At 41.5% G+C, this 20,746-nt stretch overlaps 1 protein-coding gene across 1 annotated transcript; it reads left to right on the top strand.

Moving 5' to 3' along the window:
• Window positions 1-2,434: 2,434 nt before the first annotated feature.
• Window positions 2,435-11,450, top strand: LOC104390517 (protein FAM122A). Its single transcript, XM_009999662.1, has 9 exons — window positions 2,435-2,512; window positions 4,733-4,789; window positions 6,794-6,837; window positions 6,917-6,971; window positions 7,403-7,495; window positions 8,057-8,145; window positions 8,796-8,860; window positions 9,865-9,961; window positions 11,065-11,450. Exons 1-9 carry the CDS (start codon window positions 2,495-2,497, stop codon window positions 11,222-11,224), a joined length of 678 nt encoding a protein of 225 aa, XP_009997964.1. The 5' UTR covers window positions 2,435-2,494; the 3' UTR covers window positions 11,225-11,450.
• Window positions 11,451-20,746: the final 9,296 nt, after the last annotated feature.

The following is a 20,746-nucleotide window of genomic DNA, read 5'->3' as shown; positions in this document are numbered from 1 at the left end:
CCGCAGAGCATCGGGACTCGCCTCTCCCCGCAGCCCCGCGCTCCCCGGAGCGTCCCCCGTGGGTCCCCAGGGATGTGCGCGGGGTGCGGGAACGCCTGGGCAGGAGTGTTGATCCTCGTTTGAAGCGCGTTGTTGGTTTTCATCGGGGTTTGCCGTGTGGCTGAGAGACGGTGGTCAAGTTGTGAAAGTTATTATAGGCGAAGTGACTGTCTTGTAAGGGTTCCAGCTTGATAAAATAAACAACTTCCCTGTGCACAGTTACAAGTAAATGTTTTCAGAACAATTGGGTGAAGAAACGTAGTTTTCAGGGACCTTGAAAGATACATAGTTTTGCACGTCTATAAAACTTTTATGTCAGTTGTTCTGGAGTTTGGGGGGGATGATCCCGGTTTTGTGAGCGTGGATGTTGCCACCAGCCTGGCAGGTGGTGTTTGCAAGGGGCTGCATGTGTGCCTTGTGTTCCAGGTCTAGCCCTCTTCAACTGACAGGGTTGAGATAGTGACAGGCAAGGGCTAGAAGGAAAGCTCTCAGGTATGCATGGTCGCTTGTATGGTTTTTGGTGAAGTTTATAACTAGTTCTGGGCTCCTCAGGGCTGTCATGAAGCTGGGAGATGCCCCCATCTGCTTCATGGTGTGGCCACCATCTAACTTCACGGTGGTCCATGTGCTGCTACTAGTATTATATCTGCAGTTTGGGAGAGCATATTAACAATAAACCTTATAAAATATAGTGATGAGTACTGTTATTTTCTTGAACTTCATGATTCTGTAAGGAACTGTGTATGGAGTGATGAACAAATCTCCTGATATTTTGTACTAAAATGATTAAAACAGTATGTTACAATTCAGAGGAAATACTAACTCTTGCCATACTTTTGTCATATTCTGTCATAATTTAATGTTAAGTGAATATAATTGTGAATCTTTGACATAATCATAATTAAACAACTATCCATGTACATTGCTGTGCAGTACAGAACTGCTGTGAGTAGCAGTTGTTTCTCAGGGAGATTTCTGAGCAAGTAAACTGATGATGTAACTGAGATGAGGTGTTTCTTACAAACTGTGAGACCCTTGACTCTTAAAAAAACCCCGGAAAACAAAGAATAGCAACAAAAGAGCATCCATAATAATGCTGTAAACAAGTTATTTATTCAGGGTCTGTGCAGATGGGAAAGCCTGAGTTCTAGCTTTGGAGCTGTGCATGCACTGTCCACTAGGTGTTCATAGAAATTAAACTGAAATGCCATTGGACTAATTTGAGGTGGTTGCAGTGGTTTGCCTGTTAGTTAGGAATTTTCCAGCAGAAAACTGTTTTTCAAACTTGCAGCTCTTGGCAAGAAGCTTCATTTTTTACCAGAATGGTGTTGTTGGGTAAACTGAATCGAACATTCTTGCTCTTGGAACAGCTTGCTTTTTCTACTTTGCCTCCTGTTTTGACTTCTTCATTATTAGATGTAGTAAGGAGCTTGGAAAATGACTTACTGTAGAGCCAGATCACATTTTTAAGAGGAATGTTTTAGGTCACAGAAGTCACTTTTAACAGAACTTTTGATCCTTGTTTTCATACCCAGTGACTTCTTGTAATTTGGATCTAATTCCAGTCTAACATTTCGGTGGGTTTGCCTGTGCAGTTTCTCGGTCATCTTTAGGTGTGGGGTTTGCAGGGTTGTGGTTCAAAACTTTTATCCTAGTGACTGTAAAACTTCTTTAATTTTTGCAGTTTCGTTCATGAAGAGCTGATCAGTGGCTGTTGAGAACACTGGTGATGATCAGTGAAACTTGCTCTAGGACTCAATGGGACTAAAGTGGCCTTGAGAGAGGAGCTCATTTTCTGTCAAATAACTAATCCCACTTTATTTAAACAGACACCCTGCTTCCTGGTCAGAAATGTGACTGCTTAAAAGGCTTTAAAAAAAGGCTTTAAAAACTGGTTGTACTTTGTGTTTAATTTAACCTCCCCTGGAAAAAACCTCAGAACTTATTAAATGTTTGGAGTGATAAGGTTTATCAATGTTCTGTTCTTTTTAATTCTATTTTATCTGTGCCATTGAAGCTGGTTCCAGTTACTGGTTATATGCCATTTATAAGTTTGGTCTCTTGAATGACATTGAAGGCAATATGCAAGCTGCAGCCATTCCAGACATCATAGATTCCCACAGAAATGATCAAGTCTTCACAGGTTTTTCACTTATTCTGAAGACTCAATATGATTAATTAAAGTCATTAATTGAAGTAGCTGGGACTTGGGGAAGAGCAGTTCGGTTTCCACTCTCTGCCAACAAGTGAAAAGAGTTCTTGCATACCTGTCTCTTGAGTGCTTGTTCCTGAAATGACAGCTGTCATAGCATGTGAAACTGAGCTTAATATGAAGAGATGCTTTTTCGTAGGAAGGAAGTGGCTTTTGCATTTGACAAGTGTTTCTTTTCCCAGCGATAACTCCCAGGTGTTCCAGGCCAACGTTCTGCGAACCCGCAGGAACAGCACCACAGTGATGAGTCGCCACAGCCTGGTAAGAAAACTTAGATCACCTGCACTGGGCCCAAAGCAGAAGTGTGCAAGCAGGATTAAAGAAGAGAATGAGGTTCTAGTCTGTGAAACTAATACCACATACTTTCAGAAACAAGGCTCTAAACTATGACATTAATGCGCTGTAGCTATAGTGGAATTTTATTTGTAAACCATTTGGCCTTGGAGAGCACTTATATTCCATTGTGAACATAACTTTGTTTATAAAATGCAAGCAGATGTTCTAAGGTGGAGTAAGAGGTAATTCACAAAGAAAACCGATTACATAAATGTATTGTTGTCCAGTAACTAACGTGCTAATCATTCCTGATTTTTGAGAAAAGTGCAATGATGGTCTGATCTCATTACTCCTTTAAAGAGCAATGGGAGTACAGACTGTTGTTTAGTAAATTAAATTTAACAAAAAGAGGTTGACAAAGTCAAAACCCACTTTTTTGTATCTAGGAAAACTAATCCCAGTTTTATTGCAGTGTAAACTCAAATACAGAGAGTTAAAGGATTCAATAAATGACTGAAACTGTGTTAATATTTAGCTGTGCTTATAAAGCTGAAATATGTTTTGTTAAACTTTATGGGGGGAAATTATTAGTCTTTGTCTGGTGTGTGTTGTGTTCACTGTCATGGGAGCAGCAGGAGTTACTGAAAGGCTCTGACACCTGAGGGTCATGCTCTGTCTAGCTCCATCTTCAGGGCTGGTGTGATTCTCCCAGTTGTTCAGCTGAATTCTAAATCCTCTCCTTTTTTCGGTAGCTTCTCCAAGTCTCACACTCCAGCTCCTTCATAATTATGACTACAGTGGCAGCTATGCCATTTTGGCTGGGGCTTAATCTGCAGTTTTCTGACACCACATGTTGTTGCCCAGGAAGGGTCAGCTAGGCTTAGGGTCTGCTGGTTATTACCTTCCAGAAGAGATCAGTGGCATGTAGTGATGTAGTAAGTGTTTTGGTGGGTTTTGTTGGTGTGGTTGTGGTTTTTGTTTTGTCATTCAAACCAAGCATTTTAGTCTGTGGTTAGATGCTTGGCTATTATTTTGATTATTTTTAATTTTTATTTTTTTTTTTTAGGCTAGGTAAGTTCCCTGTTGGGGTTCACTGTGTGGCCCCAAAAGTGGTCGTGTTGGCAGAAGGCAGAGGGCACTGCAGGGCTGGCAGTGGGAGGGCAGAGGCCCCAGGGGCAGGTGGCTGCTGACTCTGGCTGTGCTGCCTGCCAGACTGGCACTTTGAAACCTTATCTTCAGTGCCAAAGCTTCTCTAACGTCCGGGAGAAGGCAAGAAGGGGAAGGTGTTTTTCTGCTGTGTGATACTGTGATAGTTTGTAATGGTTTTTATTAAGCTTTGTGCTTTTGGTTTTTATTAAGCTTAAAACATTGGAAATTTGAGTAGCAACATTTTAACAAACACATTCAGTCTGCTTTAAAAAGTATCCCTTAAAAGTGACCAGGGTTTCTTTTCACAAGGATGACATGAAGCGACTACAAACAGGGGAAAAGTGGGTTTTAAGCAGTGTGAAAGCAAGGATCATGACTGCTGGAGACAAGATGTAGGTTCCTCAGAGTCAGTGGGTTTAGTTAGTCCATTATATCCTACAGAGGAACACTGAACTGTCTTCCTCTCATTTTTATTTTACACTGCAAGCCACTGGTTTCATATCTATTCTATTAATGTCAAACCTTAAAAGTATGTGGATCACAGTCATAAAATTAGAATATGATGAGTGAAACAAATGCATTTCTGCTGTGGAGTGACAGAGTAAATAGGCAGGAATGTACTATTGTCCAGATCCTTTTCTCTCTATGAGAATCAAGGTCCACAGTGGCTGGTACAGCTTGGAGGAATTCTTATTAGGTGCACAGGATTTTTGGGAGCCCAGTATAAGAGTAAAGCTGACTTGAACTGGGCAACAGAAGTAGCAAGTGGAAACCTGGGAGCTGTTAGACTTCAGTGGTGTACATTATGGTGAGTAAATTCTGGCACAAACATTAGACATCCTCTCTGTGAGTGTTCTAGCCTAATATCTTCTGTGAGAGAAACAGCCTGCTGTTTGTTTTTATAGAGGGAAAGAAAAAAAGACCACAACCACACAACAAACAGATATATTTTTAGTTTGGGGTACCACTGCAGGGTGGTTTCTAGCACTCCTGCACCTTTCAGTCCTTTCTCCTGTAGTTTCCAAGTGTCTCAGTTGTCTGTGGTTTGTTTTGCAGTTTGTGCCATCATCTCCCCTCCGTATTCCTAGCAGCCGCCTTCATCAAATCAAACAGGTGAGCACAGGTTCCAGTTTTTTCACATTTAACTTTTTTATAGGTAGTTGGGTTTTTTGTGGGGTTTTTTTGCAGTGTAAAGGCCTTCAAACAGCTACAGATTTTAGTCTGAAACTAGTCCAGAGTCTGCTGCAGTCCACCACTTCAAGGTGTTTTCAAATGTGAAGGCTTTGCCTTGTCTGCTGAGCTCTAAATTTCATTAATTAGAAGGCATCTTATAGTGAAAAGAAGATTGGAGCTGAAAGGGAAATCTTAAAATGGACATTTTAGGAAGAGAACCTTGAATGTAAACCCCCAGGGTAAAGTTTCACCAAGTTTTTGGCAGTTGTGCCAGCATAAATATTCAGGGCCAATAACAAAAGTGTTCCTTAACTTGTGTTGGCACAAGGCTTTTGTACAGCCAGAACATGAACTGGATAAGGAAGCACTCTGGCTAAAAAAATAGTTTAGACTCCTCTGGTGGGGCTATTTTTCATCTGTATAATTTTTCTTATCCAGATCACTGTAGTTGTGCTGTCACAGCAGGAGCAGAGGGGGAAGGGCACAAGAGCAAACACTTGGGAAGGGAGGGGAGTGTGTGGCAAATATCTGAGCAGGCTTAAATAGCACTGCTACCAGACAGCAGACTGCAGGCTGAAGACTCAAGATTTAAAATCAACAAGCAGAGACTTGTGACTCCTCCATTTTTGATCAACGTTTTACAATAGAATGTTCATAAAATTGACTTGAAGATGCTTGATTTTTATTTTTTTTTACAGGTTTGTTTTTTTTTAGCTTGTTAAGTTTTCAGGAGGTATGTTTGATTTTCACAGGGTTAAAAGAAAACAATACAATACAATGCTTCAGACAGCATTTTCAGTATGGTGTCTGAAGGTACTTTGCTTCTCACCCCAGGTGTTTAAGGTGCATGCCTAGTAAGAAAGAACAGATTACTTTCATTATGTAAATAATGTAGTGTCTTTAGAGGCTCTGAAGCACTCAGGTCAGTTGTAGAGCTGTCTTTATCAACATAAAAAAGCTTAGGATTAATATGTGAATATGATGAGCACAAGGGAATGAACTGCTGTGGCTCTGCTAATTTAATTGAGTAAAGTTTGATAATTCAGGTTTTTAAAAATACTTCTGTATTCATATTTGTTCCACACATTTATCAAAGCAAACAATGACATTTTCTAATTTGTGTTTGATTGTGAAATTTGCATGTTGAAATGCCCTGTCATGTGAACTTCCTGGCACAGGTGTGTGATTCGCTTTTGATCTCTTTCAGGTCTTAGCAAATAACCACACATTTGAACTATGTTAGTCAGACTCCTCCTCCATATAGTGAAGATGTTTAGTTGAACTTTTATTCTGGATCTGGGCTGAATTAGGGCATCTGCTAATTCAGTACTCAGTTTTAAGGAGAGATGCATGACTAAGAGGGGATTGAGTCAAGTTTGTACTTTAACTTGGTGTTAACCTCTCATGTAATTTTACACCTTTGATCCATTTTAATAATGTTTAATGGATGTTTTAGAAAAAAAACCTATTGCACTGCAAATGAGTTGCTGACAGTCTAGTTAGTTACTAATACAGAGGATAAGGTAAGGATCCAGCCATACTTGTGGGAATTATCTGTGCTAGTTTCCAGTAGATGTATTTTCTAGTATCTGTACTAGACTGTATAAAGATACACTAGCACCTGGAAGATTTTTGGTTCATAGTATCATTGTTCATGGTTGTGTATCTATGTCCTGCATAGTAATGAAAATTAAAAAAGCTGCTTGAGAAACAACCGACTCCCATAAGCATTTCTTCAGAGGTGGTGTCAGTTGCTGCATCTCTTTTCCATCCTCTCCCCTTGCTCCTTTTCATGTACTGAGACCTTAACATCACAGTTGCTGAACCAAGATGAATTACATTTTCTGCATACCCAAGTGAAATGAAATTAGAACTTTTCTGATTTGCTCTAGCAAAGCTTTTTTTTTTTTTTTTTCCTTAATTTTTCATCTGCTAATCTTTTAGGAAGAAGGAATGAATTTGATGAACAGAGAAACCGTGCGTGAAAGGTAAGTTCTAAGGCAAACTAGAAGAGTTCATGCAGTCTTCTCTGGGCCTGGGACAATACATTTCTTTTCTTCTTTATAGAGAAGTGCAAGTAGCAATGCAGATGAGCCACTCATGGGAGGAGAGCTTAAGCCTGGTAATACATTCATGCTTTAATTTGTGTTTCTATTATCAGTATCAGGACACTAGAGACTCTCTCATGTCAACATTTTCTTTTATATTTTAGCCTACAGTTAAGGTGTTAGTATCTCACTGATTTTGATCAGCCATTTTTCACACTGAAAAGATGCAGAATTATCAGTTGTTCAAGAATACACGTGGGTTCCTAGGGCTGCTGTGTCAAAAGAAAATTGCATGGATGTCTGCTCATTCAAGTATTCTTCCATCTTCTGACACCAAGTCATGTTCAAGGCTCTTTTGGTGGTTATTAAGTACAAGTTCATAAATAGCTACTTAAAAAGTTATGAATATGATGGAGGATAACTTTGGCGTCCTCATTCCACAACAGTCAGCCCTTTTCATCTTAAGGTGGTTGCTCATAAGATTAATTGTATCTACTGTTCACAGAGCGACAATGATTTTGATAAATCATCATCACCAAAGCAAGTAGACTTTGTCCCAGTTTCTCCAGCTCCTTCACCTACCAGAGGAATAGGGAAGGTGAGCAAAATGTGGTAATGGTTTTGTCTTGAGTAGTGCTATATAAATCCAACCAGATTAATAGCAAAAGATTAAGCCACCTGCTCCTTTCTACTTCAGCTGCAAACAAGAAAATAGGAGGTAACTAAATGAACCCTGAAATCAACCAAAAATGAACCAAACCAGAAAATACCAGCCAGCAGTTTCCCATCTTGTGGATGTGTATTTCTGGGGAGTGCACAGCTGTTAACCTGGGGTTAATAAACCTTATTCTTTATTAGCCTTCCTCTTGGAATTACCTGAAGGGACATATGTTCTTATTTTATGAACCACAGTCTGTTTAACCAGACTCTGGTTGAATAAATCCTTGTCAACTTGCATGTATTCTGCATGAAAATAGAATCTGTCTAGGTTTTAAATCTTTGTTTCTCAGTAACAAGAAGTGAAATCTTGGTGTTCTCAGCCACAGTGATTGGTTGCTTAAATTGTCAGTGGATCCCTTGTTTACCTGGGATAAAGTTGTCACCATATGGGTGTGATACAGTGTTTCTTCACAAATAACACCATCTGTTCTTCTCTCAGCAATGCTTCTCACCATCTTTGCAAAGTTTGGTGAGCAGCAGTGGGTTACCTCCAAGTCCCAGCCCGAGTCCCACCAGGCGGTTTTCAAGGTGAGTGTCAGCTTATAGCAGTGCTAGAAAACTGGCATAGGTTGTTCACATTAGGCTTCTGAAATACCAGGATTTGTTTATATACATAATTGATTTCTGATCACAAGTACAACTTTATATCTTCATGTAAACTTTAGGTTTTGCAATGCTCTGAAGTATTTGTTAAAGTCTTCAGGTGGTAACGCTGGGGAAGTGGGCTGCCTTGTAGCATGTCTGCTCAGTATAGTCTGTACTGCTGTTAATCACATCTTAAGGAATTGAATTCTAAGGGGGGAAAAACCAAAAAAACAGATTTTGGGTTTGTTACTGATTCTAGTTTTAGTTGCATTGGATATTTTTTTGAAGGATGTGGGCATACAGTCACATTTAGTTAGGCCCTGTGTTGTCTGTCAGTTGAGGTCTAGTCAAAGCCTAGATGGGAGCTTCTAGGCTGCCCCAGCTGTGAAATAATGTGATTAAACTTTTCCTGTTAAGATTTTTCTTCAGAGGAAAAAAAAAAAAAATATATCTCTTTGGACAAGCTGCTTTAATGCCTATTTTCTTAGTGTTTTCACTTAGTAGTTTGTTATCTGAATGTCTTTTGATTCCTTACATGTTTCCAGGCTGCATCTATTAATGGGGATATCAGTATGACATGTGCCTTCTTTTAGCAGGAGAAGCCAGAGTCCAATCAACTGCATTCGACCAAGTGTTCTTGGGTCAATCAAAAGGAAAGGTACAGTATTTGATGTTGGCCATGATGCCAATGTGTTAAGTTTATAATAATTCCTATGGCTTTCCTCATAATTCTTTTAAGTTGGCTGATACTTCAAAGAGTAACCAGAAATAGGCAGTATTACAGATGACCAAGTAAACAGAACTGTTTGTGAGGATAAAACAAATAGTTAAAGTAGCTTTTACTGTTCCATAGAACTAACTGTTGTTCTGTTTAACGTCTCTCCATTGCTGTAGTCATACAGATCTGATAAAAACCTCATGTAGCCTGCTTAGCAAAGCAAGAAATATGACTATTGGTGTATTTCACAAGTTGAAAGGCCTGGCTCCTGTAGATATAAAATCACCCTTCAAAACCAAAAACTGATGCAGAGACCTAGTAAACACCTTATAGCTTGATTGGGAAATGCTTCTCTAGCATCATACATTTTTCTTCAAGTTTAACTCCTAGTTATTTTCTTGAATCTGTTTTTATATCTTCATGCTTCACCTTTGTAATAGAATGCTTCTGGTTCTGAGACAGCTTTTGAAATACTTCAGCTGAGTTCTGTCATAGCCTGTTTGGGCATCTATCTATCTTCTCTTCTACTGGTGTGTTTGGAAATCAAAGTCAATATATTAAGTTCAGTGATAATCCTGGGCCTTGTTTTAATTGATTGCAAAAGGAAACCAAGCTTTCCTTATTCTCAGCTTCTCTACTTCGGTCGAGCTAGTAACTGATAGCTGGATTAACTGAACCAAAAAGATTATTCTTCACTAGTGAAGAGTAAATATCTGATACTAAACCCCAGTTCCTAACTCACTAAACTTACCTGAAGCTTGGATTAAAATGTTTCCAAGAAACAGACAGTCTTTACAACTTCAGCATTCAACTTCTGTGCTTTACCTACAACACTCAATCTATTGTAACAAGTTAATTCTCTTCTGTTTGCTCTCTTGCCCATTGAAAGCAGATTTTAGTTTAAAAGAGTAGTAATGGTTATCACTCCTTATGTCTTGCCAAAGGTGGAACAGAAATAGAAGATCATCCAAAAAGGTTATTCCAAGGATCCACCAACATGCTTGCCTCTGAAGTGTCTCATCAGGCAGACCTTGGGGGATGGTAAATGCTGTGCTACGTATTGTGTTGGTTTCATCAGAAACACTGCAAGTCTTTTTTCATCTAGCAATGATCATGCATGAAATGGCTTTTTTGTTATTAATACATCCCATAATTTTGAAACACTGAGATTAACTCAGTAAGGGGATGGTAATACTCACTAGAACTGGATTCTTTCTAGGACTGACTGCTAACAAGCTTCATGTATGTGGGAGCTGAGCATGTTTAGGAAAAGAGAACTCTTAGCTGGCAATTTTTGGGGTCTCATTTCAAGTTGCAATGAAATGTGAATATTCATGCTTGTGGGTGGGCTTGGTTCTTTTTATAGTTTTTTTTTCTCCTTCCCCTTAGTCATGTAGGAAAATTAGTCTGTCTGACCCTCCCTGCTGGGAGGAGATAAAAAGTACTATGGAAGAAGTGGTAACAACTTGGAATAGCAAGGAATTTTGATGTAGCATTTTTGTCAAGAGGTGAATAATACCCAGGGTGTGCCCACACACCCCTCGTGGCAGGGTTGTTAAAGTACATTTGTCCTTTTTGCCCCTCAGCTGATCTTTGTAGCTGTGAGCCCATTGCAGAGGCAATAATAAAAGAGGTGTTTTAAAGGTACTTGAAGAGCACACCCTTCTGCACACCCTGCTCAGAGGAGGCCTGGCCTTTGGGCTTAGGAGATGGTCGTTTTTGGAAACGCTTCGATGCTGTTACTGTTGATGGATCACCTATAGTTATAATGTTGTGTCCTGGGAAATATGTAGTGAATGGTAGAGCTGCAGGATGTGCAGTTCAGCATGGGCTCTCCTGACAAAAGAGGCCTCTGGATATATGCCCAGGACCTTGTAGGAGACAGGGTGAAGCTTGCAATGAACTGCTGAGCCCAGTGCTGCTCATCTCACCTGCATGTGGTTTCTGGAGGAGGAAATGGGCAGAATTTTACTTGTCTTTGGAAGCCACTGCAAGGGTTGCAGTTGCAGATGTATTTCCAATCACAGGGCTTAGTGGTCCTTCAGAGATGTGCATTTGTTTTTAAAATGGCTTTATGATGCATGGAAGCTACTGTTTGAGAAGCCTGCCTCATTTCTCCTGTCTTGATGTTACTCTGTTTTCAGTCTGTCCTCACATGCTCTTGATGACAACAGAAGCAGTGCAGGCTCTTCCTGTGACTCACCAGCTGAAGTTGGCACCAACACAGACTCTCCAGTCTCACTTCCTGACTCCAGATCTCCTTTTTTACCAGTAGATCTTGCAGCTAAATTGCCAATTAATTAAGAAGCAGAAGTCTGCTCATGGACACCAAGGAAAAGGCTGACTATCAGTAAGACTTCCTCGTGTGTGTAACTGATTCTGTTCCTCATAGGAACTTCCAGAAATGTCATGATTTCTAGAAAACTTCCAGAATAGTTCCTTGAGGAGGAATTCACATTTCTAGTGATTTGTATGACATTTACTAAAATATAGTAAGCATTTGAATTGCAAATATAAGTGATGCTAACAGCAGTAAGCAAGCTTGTGGATTTACAGTGGAGATGACCTTCTTGGCCTGAGTTACTAATAACTGTACATCTGCTTGTGGAAGACCTGGCTTGCCAACAGGCCTTGTCCTCACTAATACGAAGTGGTTGTTATGTAGTGACAGCTTTCACCTCTGTCCTCAGTCTGAAACCAAGGCAGAAGCTTGCTAATTTGTTTTTTATTCCCCAAGTGTTAGATATGTATATTTTTTGTTCTTCATATGAAAGGGGAAGTATAAAGGGAGGGGGGAACTGATTCTTGTGTTCTATTGTGATTGGCTGTTAATCAGTTCTGTGTGCTAATAGACATCAAAAAAACAAGTTGGTAAATGGTCAACTTAAATTTATATGTTGGATTTTATTCATGATCATGAATTATTAATGGTCATCACAGAATTCTCTGATTCTGTGATTGTGACTGAACACAAATTAGGTGTGGAACATCCTTCTGGGGGTTTGTACTGTTTTTCTTCCCCATTTAGATGATGTATCAGAGTGGTAGGTGCTCTGTGAAAGGTCTTCTAATAGAGAAAAATAGTAATAATGTTTGGCACAAAGCATTAAATGCTGAGGTTTTAGTAGTTAGTATTTCAGAAGTGCATATTTTAACAGACAATATTCTTCTTCATATGTGACTTTTGTTGGACAAATACAGTGAGGAATCAGGCTGAGGTGATCAAACATGTTTCATCTCCTGGTGTCACGTCCTCAAACAGTGGCATCAAGTTATTTCTGCTGTTGAAAACTTCAGATGCTGATGGGAAGTCTAGATTTTGGTAATCTGAGATGTTTCAGGGCTCTCATAGTGCCTTTGAAAAGTCCAGGGGTTGAGGCATCCTGGTCTCAACTCAGGAGTTCCCCAAACAGGAGGAGGAACCTGCAGACCCCACCATAAATGGCTGGTTTTGGTTGTTATCTTCTGTTGTGCAGTTGAACTTCCCAGGCTGAGTCCCCATTGGTACCAGTGTGAGTGTGTCTGTACTATGTGGTTTCAAGCCTTCTCCCCAGAGAGGTTAATAATGAAACAACATGTTGTATTTTTTAAACACTAAATCTTTGCAATGTGTAGTAAAGTGAGAAAAGTATGGAAACTTCCTCAAGCAGGAGAAAAGCCCTCTGAACTCTGCTGTGGAAGATTCCCATGGATGAAGCTTTGATTGGCAGCAGCCATCCAGATCAGACATGGATGTCTTGGAATGCAAAGACCTGGGGACCACCAACCAGTTTCTGTATGTCCTTACTGTAGAAAGCAAACAGAATGTATTTAATGGTTTTACTGGGTTCAAGGAAGAGATGACATGGTTGGCTTCTGACTTCATTCCTCTTAACTTCTTGTAATAGCCAACTTCCTGACTGCAGTTCCTTTTGGAATTCAGGCTGCCCTTCCTCCCCGTGGCAGAGGGACAAGCTTGTGTTTCATGTCTGTTTGTCCTGTCTAATATGGCATCATTTCCTTTTGCAATTTCAGGTATGTGCCAAAGAGTTGCTGTGCATTCACTCTTTTGTGGTGAGGGCAAGATTTTTTCTTTCTTTTTTTTTTTTTTAATTCTCATTTATTTCTAAAGAATGAACCTCCTGGTGTCTCTTACAGTCTTTTTTTTCTAAAGATGCATCAGTTAGAGGAGTTTAATAGTTGTGTGTGAGTAAACTTGTCTCTTTTCTGTTGAATATTTATGCTGTTTTTCAAAGAAGTGCCAATAAATGGAAAAATAAACATGCTTTGCTGTTCCTGCCCTTTGTTAGAGAGATAACCATATTCTTGTTTTCATCTGTGATTTAATGCTTTTCTTTTTAAATCAGCATATCTATTGTAACCCATTTCTACACAGTCTAGTTTACATTTAAGTTGGCCTTAAAATCTGCAGCAGGCTTTTCAGTTTCTTAGTGCAATGTTGTCTTAAAGCTCTGTGATAACTCGAGGAAAACCAAAGAATAAAACCAAATGTTTTCCAAAGGCTTTAATAGATAAATGTGTCCCTAGTTGATACCCTAGGGAAGTCATGGTGAAGTAGTTTGGAAGCTAGAAGGTGCAGCTGGTGGGTGGACAGTAGGCTCTTCCATCTTGGGAAGAAGTGGAGAGTCTTTGTGTCTTGCTTTAATAGGGCAATTAATGCTGTTGGAGGAGAGATTAATTGTTATCTATCTACAGTTGTCCCTTTCCCTGCTTTTGCAAAACAGAAAGAACTTGGGACTTGTGGGAAAAGGCATCTCAATTTCTTGTCTGTTCATGTCATCCAGAAGCTGCAGTTTTACACCCTGGATTCAGGAGATGTGCAGGGGTTTTGCACTGAAATAGAATTGATTTGGTTGGAAAACCTTATAAGATCATCAAGTCCAACCACTGCCCCAGCACTGCCAAGACCACCACTACCCCATGGCCCTCAGCACCACATCTGCACAGCTTTTCAATACCTCCATGGATGGGGACTCAGCTACTTCCCTGGGAGCCTGTGGCAGGGCCTGACAATCCTTTCAGTAAATAAATTGTTCCCAATATACAGTCAAGTTGTTCCTCTTGTAAGTTACTTCCACTTGTACCTTGGGAGAAGAGACCAACACCCACCTCACTCTAACCTCTCTTCAGGGAGCAGTGGAGAAGAAGAAGGAATGAGAGATTAAATTTTGGAACCAAATGATCATGTGAAAAATGTATCTGGATTCAGGGAATTAGGGTATTCTACAACGTACATGATCAACCCTGTACTCACATAGTAACTCAAACTGTTAGTGTTACCTTGATGTTACTAATTCCCCACTGACTCATGACGAGTGAACACTGAAGCTTTGCTCAAGTAAGCACTGTGGTTATGGGGCCTGTGACCTTCCTAACTGATCTGAGTTTGTGGCACTCATGTCTGTGCCTTTGTCTTCCTCAGAGAAGAACTGGGCAGCTTGCTTGTCTCGGCCCAATACTGGAAGTATTTTGATCATATAGATAGTAAGAAGTACAATATATAGGTATATATTATAGTATATAAATGTTTTTTATCTGCAGCTGTTTTGGGGCATCCAGGTGTTTTCCTCAGGATTCTGACCCCCTCTCCAATGACCCCCTTCCAATGTAGTGCGTGTCATCAGCCCTGGATTAGTCTACTTGAGAACTATCCTGGAGGGCTTGGTGCTTAAATCAGGTCTTGGGCCAGGGTGTCTTCCTTGACAGCTGTTAGGTGTTTTTCTTCCCTCCACCTTCTCCAGAATGCTGTAGCTGCTGAGGGGACTGCAGTAACTGTGCCAGTGCTCAGGGGGATGGTATTTTTGGAATGAGCTATTTGGTGGTTACTGCATTTAGCAAAGGAACAGATACTGCACACTGGAAGAGAGGTGCAAATGTGGGCTGAGGTACAAAATGAGCCTGTGCATCAGCCAGATGAACTCACTAGGGTCTTGTATGTGTTGTCAGCAAACCAGTGGATCTGAATGCTCAGCAGCTGCCCATGGTCCTCCTGAGATTAGTGTAACAACTTAATCCTAAACTCATTCTTTTCACCTTTCTTCAGATAGTTTGTGTGCAAATGATTGCCAACCCATACAAACAGAACAGATCTCCAGAGTCTTGTGGTGGTGAGACTAAGATAGTTCCATTTGTGACTGGGTGGTGGCTCTATCAGTGCTGTATCTGTGTGACCAGCCCTGCTCTGGGGAGATCATTGGCTAGTGAAGTGACTAAAGTCAGGAGTGACCCCTGGAGCTCCAGCTTCCTGCTTGAGAACATTTCTTGTGCATTTCTTAGCAGTAGTTCCTTCAGAAATGTTCACTTTATGTTGTGTTCTTGCATATGTTGGAGTCATCACTCACTTAAAATAGAGAACTTCAGGAGTCATCATTAACATGTGTGAGCTCTTCAGATCCTGTTTTAAGCAACCTTTCTAATCACCAACTGACAGATGGAGTTTAAGTTGATCCCTTTTCTGGAAGCACCAAGTTAAAATATTTGTGAATGTAATCAAGTGTTTACAGCTACAGTGCAATAGTTAAAGCCCTATCAATCCAAAGAAGAGCACTTGGCTTGCAGGAGTCCTTTTCAATAACTGGAGGCAAAAATTGTCACCTCGTGGTTTTTTTATTTGGGATGTTTCCTAAGGGTATGTCTTGGGTGATTAGTTGTTTGACCTGTAACAGTAGTTTTCCCATTTCTGTGTATTTGGTGTGAGCAGCAGTGTTTGACAAACTCAAGGCCAGTTGAGAGCCAGGCTTGGTCAGGAGCTGCCTGTGGGCTCCAAGGAGGCAGCCACCCTGCATCCATAGGACCCAGGCCCCATGGACATGCTGAAGGGACATGTTGCTTCCCCTGTTGGGGTTTTGTGGTAGAAGCATGAGAGAGGAGAGGAAAAGAACAAACCAAACAACCCACCCCCCAAGAAAACAAGGGAGGGAAAATAACCTTGTTTGACTTTCAGGAGCTGGCTCAGGATCAAAAATATCACAGGGGGGAGGAGCTGGGTGTATTTAAACCAAAACCAAACATGGCCTCTTCATGCCTTCCTGCTGGTTCCCCTGTGTCTCTCAAGGAACTAGTGAGACTTCTCAGTTCCCAGGAAGATTCCTCAGACAAATTTATCACTTAGAATTCTGCTAGTTTAGTTGCTGCTTCTTTTACTTGCTTTGTAAGAGCCTTGTAATATGCTGGTTATTTAAGACTTCATTCTATGATTAACAGTGGCATGTAAATGTTTAGATTTTGCTGGATGTCTCGGTAGGATGAGCTGCTCATGTGGGCACAGTTTTTGCTAAAGGTACTGATCCTTGCTTCTCATGATTAGTTTTTCCCTTTGTGTGGAGAAAAATCACAACCACAGTGTGGGGATTGTGCCTTGGTTTCTGTGGCACCAGAATCATTGACTGTGTTGTCTCTGAAGCCAGCACAGATCAGGCTGTGTGGCACTGAAATGCCTGCAAGAAACTTCCTGCTAAAAATAAATCAAGATTCTTTCATTTTAAGCACATTCACTTCAGCAGTAGGGTTTGATTTGGGGGATTCCTGGCAGATTCCTGAGGGAAAGGCACTGCTGGGTTTGGTGATGTGGATGAAACGTGGGATTCCAGAGCCTCCCTGCAGAGTTCTGTTTGTCTCTTGGTGGCTTCTTGTTTGTCAAAGCATTTGCTTTTCCAATGCCCTGAAGTTTTTCCCTTGAGTCACCTGGAGTGTTTTCAGTTTCCTGGAGAGGAATGCTCTAATTTTGTCATTGTAAAGTCTGTTTTGTTACTGTGAATTTTATTGTTAATTCCTCTCTTTGTTGTTGGTTGTGTTTTTTTGTTGTTGTTGTTTGTTTTTTTTTTCCAACTGTAAACATGGATTTAAGCTCCATTACAGACTCTGTGTCTCTGATATGCATTTCATCAGTCATTTTTGGTCCTCCTTGGTCCCTCTTGTTGGAGTGGCCTCAGGATGGCTGCCAATACACATGTCTGAATTGATATTCCCCAAGAGAGGTAGCACAGAGAACCTGCTCCTCAGGTGAGCCTTCTGCTCAGGGTGAGGAGATCATCCCTTGCTTTGACTGTGCAGCTGTAATCATGGTTGTGTTCTTGCTTTAATTATTCCTTTGCAGAGTCTCTGCTTCACCAAGAGCTTTGCAGTTTTTCAGAGCAGATACACATTAGCTACAGTTAATTATCCAAAGGAAACAGCTAGTTAGCATACAGCAGAGAGCTTCTGCAGGAGACAAAAATAGACCAAAAAGGGAGTGTATCCTCTTGCTTGGCTTCAGCTGTTAGGCTGTGTTGTCTGCCTGTGTTCATTCCTGCAGTACACGTTTTGTGAGGATACACACATTCTCTGGACTCCTTTCATTTAGACGTCCATGATCTTTAAATGGCTGTTGCTGGGCTGCTTGGCACTGGTTTCCTAATCTTCACTAGCTTCATGTGGAGCAGCACTGAGCAAGTGATGTGCTCCTGCCAACAGCATGCTCCACTCTCCTGCAAGGGCTTGAGTCCTGATTTCATTTCCTCAGGTAGTAAGCTCTGCCTGCAGGTGACAGACTCCACTGCCAGCACCATGAACTTTGATGTGTCCCCTCCTGCTCTGGTGAGAGGTGGTGCCTTCTGCAGCACTGCTGTGAGGAGCACAGGGCCCAGTTTCACAAGGACGTGGGAAAGAACCTGTTTCTCTACAGCTGTGCAGCTCCTACCTCTGCCTGCAGCCAGGCAGAAGGATGAAGCCCCACGATTCCCCAGCCCTGCGTGCCTCCTGTTGCATCCTGTTCCCTTCTTTTTTCAGCCAGGAGGGTCTCACCAAGTCAGAGAGCAAAGTACCTGAACTGCCTCTTGGCAGGGAGCATGAGGATTTTTTTTGTTGTTGTTGTTTTTTTTAAAGCCTCCTGTACAACTTGGTCCTTGAATGTTGAAGTTGCACTGGATCACCACAGGCCCTGTGAAGCTCACATCACTTGGCACTTGAGAAGTTCAGTTCCTGTCAACAGGGCGTTCCTGGATCTGGTTTGCTGGCTTGGGCATGTTCCCTTCTGCAGTCTTGCCCCAGCAGTGGGATGGATTGTCAGTGCAGTAAGTTTGAAGTAGGAGATTCATACTCCTGGCAGAGCAAAGGGCTGATGGAACGTGGCATTTCTGAGGAAAACTGTTACAAGGAAAGCAAGGGATCCTAAATATACATTTACAAATGAGGGCTAAAATACAGTGATTTCTTGCCAAGCCTATTTGGCAGCATCTTTCCAGTTTGGGCTTGCTGGTTATCAGATACTTGCTACATGTGACCATAAAATGAAATAATATACAGTTGGCTTTGACAATTCAAAGTAGTAGTTCATTCCAGGAAGGACTTCTCTGTTTCACTGTTGAAAGCACAGTTCTGTGCATGGGCTTCCACAGATGCCACCATTAAGCTGTTTAAATGAGAGCGGGGGCTGTTCCTGATAGTGCCCTTGGTTGTCTTCCTGGGGCAAACACCAGAGCAGCTCACCATTTCCCTGTGCAGGGCCTGGATCTGCTTCCAGGTGGTTCCATACAAGGCTGCTGGACCCAGTCTCCAGTCCTGGGGAGCTCCATCAGCTGTGATCCCTGGTGAAATGAACTGATTCTTTGAAAGGAGCTGGGAATGTTTAGTTTGAGGAAGAGGAGACTGAGAGGAGACCTCATCAGTCTCTACAACTACCTGAGAGGTCATTGCAAAGAGGTTGGTGCTGGTCTCTTCTCACAGGTAATTAGTGATAGAACAGGAGGGAAGGGATTCAAGCTGCACTAGGGGAGGTTTAGACTGGACATTAGGAACAATTTCTTCACAGAGTCGTTGGACACTGGAACAGGCTGCCCAGGGAGGTGGTTGAGTCAGCATCCCTGGATCTGTTTAAGAGGCATGTGAATGTGGTGTTGGTGGAGATGGTTTAGGGGAGAACTTTGTAGAGTAGGGATGATGGTTGGACTCGGTGATCCCAAGGGGCTTTTCCAACCTGAATGGTTCTATGATTCTCTGCCCCTGCAGCTCTGAAATGGCTGCATCAGGACTCTGGTAGTTTTAAGCATTCTGTGATTTGCTCTTTTGAGAAATCAGGGACATCTGAGCAATTTCTGGTCCAGACAAGTGCTAACACCCACAGGAGATCAGGTACCAAGGCTGCACTACGAGGCGTGAGGCTCCTTCCAGTGCTCTTGGCAGCTCACTCACCTCCTGCCCCAGCACTGCTGGTCAGAGCTGTTCGTGCCACAGCAAGTCCTGGGTAAACACCAGGACTCTCTGCAGGGAGATCTTAAAGCCCTCAACTCTCTGCTCAAAATACTTTTCCATTTCAAGGAAATGACTGTTCTGTTTGTGTTAAGAGTCAGGAATGGGAAATGACGTGAACACTTAACTGTTTTTCCTGGTGTTTTTAAGAGCACACAGAGTCACTGTCTCAGGCCTTTTTTCCTAAGATGTTCAGTGGGTTCATAAGTCTATTAAGTAGTAGAGGAGTGTGCATGCATATATGTGTGTGTATATACAAATACATACATATGCATGAGAAAACATCTTCTAAACCTTGTGTATCCTGGTAAAATGCTACTAGAGTCTCCCTGTGACCACACTGTGACATGCAGTGACACAGTCCTGAACTGGAACTGTCCCCAGGTCCTGTTTTCCCAACACAAATACAGCTGTGATTACAGAGTGCTCCTTAATCTCCCTGAAGTAGAAAGAAGTCCAAATTCACACTTGTCAGGCTCATTTTGCCCAAGCACCAGTGTTACCTGCATCTGCTGAGTTACACTGTGCATTTCATCTTTCCTTATCTGGGTATTGCTCCTTGCTTGCCCTTGAAAAAGAAATTACTCAGTGTTTTAGTCTTCAGTTGCTGATAAGCCTTTGTAACACATTTCTTTGGTCAAGGTGGGTTTCTAAACCAATCACTTATCTTTAAACTGCCTGGAAACAAAGCCTGTCAGCCCAGGTCCTTTTCTCCCCTTCCCAAGCCCAGTGTGTGCACAATCCTGCAGGACTGAGGCACCACCACTTGGTTGCAGTGTCAAAGTTCCTGCCTGTGGGATTCTTTGACTCCTGGACTTCTGCAGGTGCCATGATTGGAGCTCCAGGAAAAAAGGTTAGTTGGTTTGAGGTTGTTTTTTTTCCATCATCCTGGGCCTGTAAGACACATTGTGTGTGAAGTCCTGTGACACTCACCCACGTAAACGTTTAGACACAGGAATGCAGAACAGCCAGGCTAAGGTACCTCATGGCAGTTTTAGCTCCCAAACTTCAGTTTCCTCACCCTTTCTCAAGAAGAGGCAGGTTAGAACACCTCATGAAAATCAGAATTGACAGTGCAGGTACAGGAACACACAGGGGCTGCAGACCAGTGCTGGAACAGACCTCTCAAACCAGTTAGGAAATATTTTTAAATGTTTGACTGTTTCTTTATCATCTGCTGTGCTGATAGATGACACCATCTACATTCTTCTGAGAATCAAACTGGAACAACATTTTGTTGCCCTACAGAGACTGAGTTGTGTTTTATGTAAGAAAAAATGTACAGGGATGAACAAACTCAACCTTTCTCCTTTTTATTTTTATCTGCATGGTTTCTTTGTCCTTCCATGCATAAACAGATACGTGACATGCAGAAGAAAGACTCCATTTCCAAAGTGTTTTTAATAGAGATCAGAGAATATTCTATAGACTTGTTATAAACAAAGATTTGGGTGTATGAATCAAACACATTAACAGTGGCCCTTCCTTCAAAATGTTTTGAAACTTAATACCTTGACAATAAAATGCCCAAGGAAGGGAAATACTTGTTATATGAAACAAGGTAAATGTTCACCTAGAGTATAAAACTGGAATTTCAGCAGG

The sequence above is a fragment of the Chaetura pelagica genome, unplaced genomic scaffold (genome assembly GCF_000747805.2).
Source record: "Chaetura pelagica isolate M959 unplaced genomic scaffold, ChaPel_1.0 scaffold456, whole genome shotgun sequence".
Classification (NCBI taxonomy): Eukaryota; Metazoa; Chordata; class Aves; order Apodiformes; family Apodidae; genus Chaetura; species Chaetura pelagica.
The sequence above is the reverse complement of the archived record's forward strand: the minus strand, read 5'-3'. Positions and strand labels throughout refer to the sequence as shown.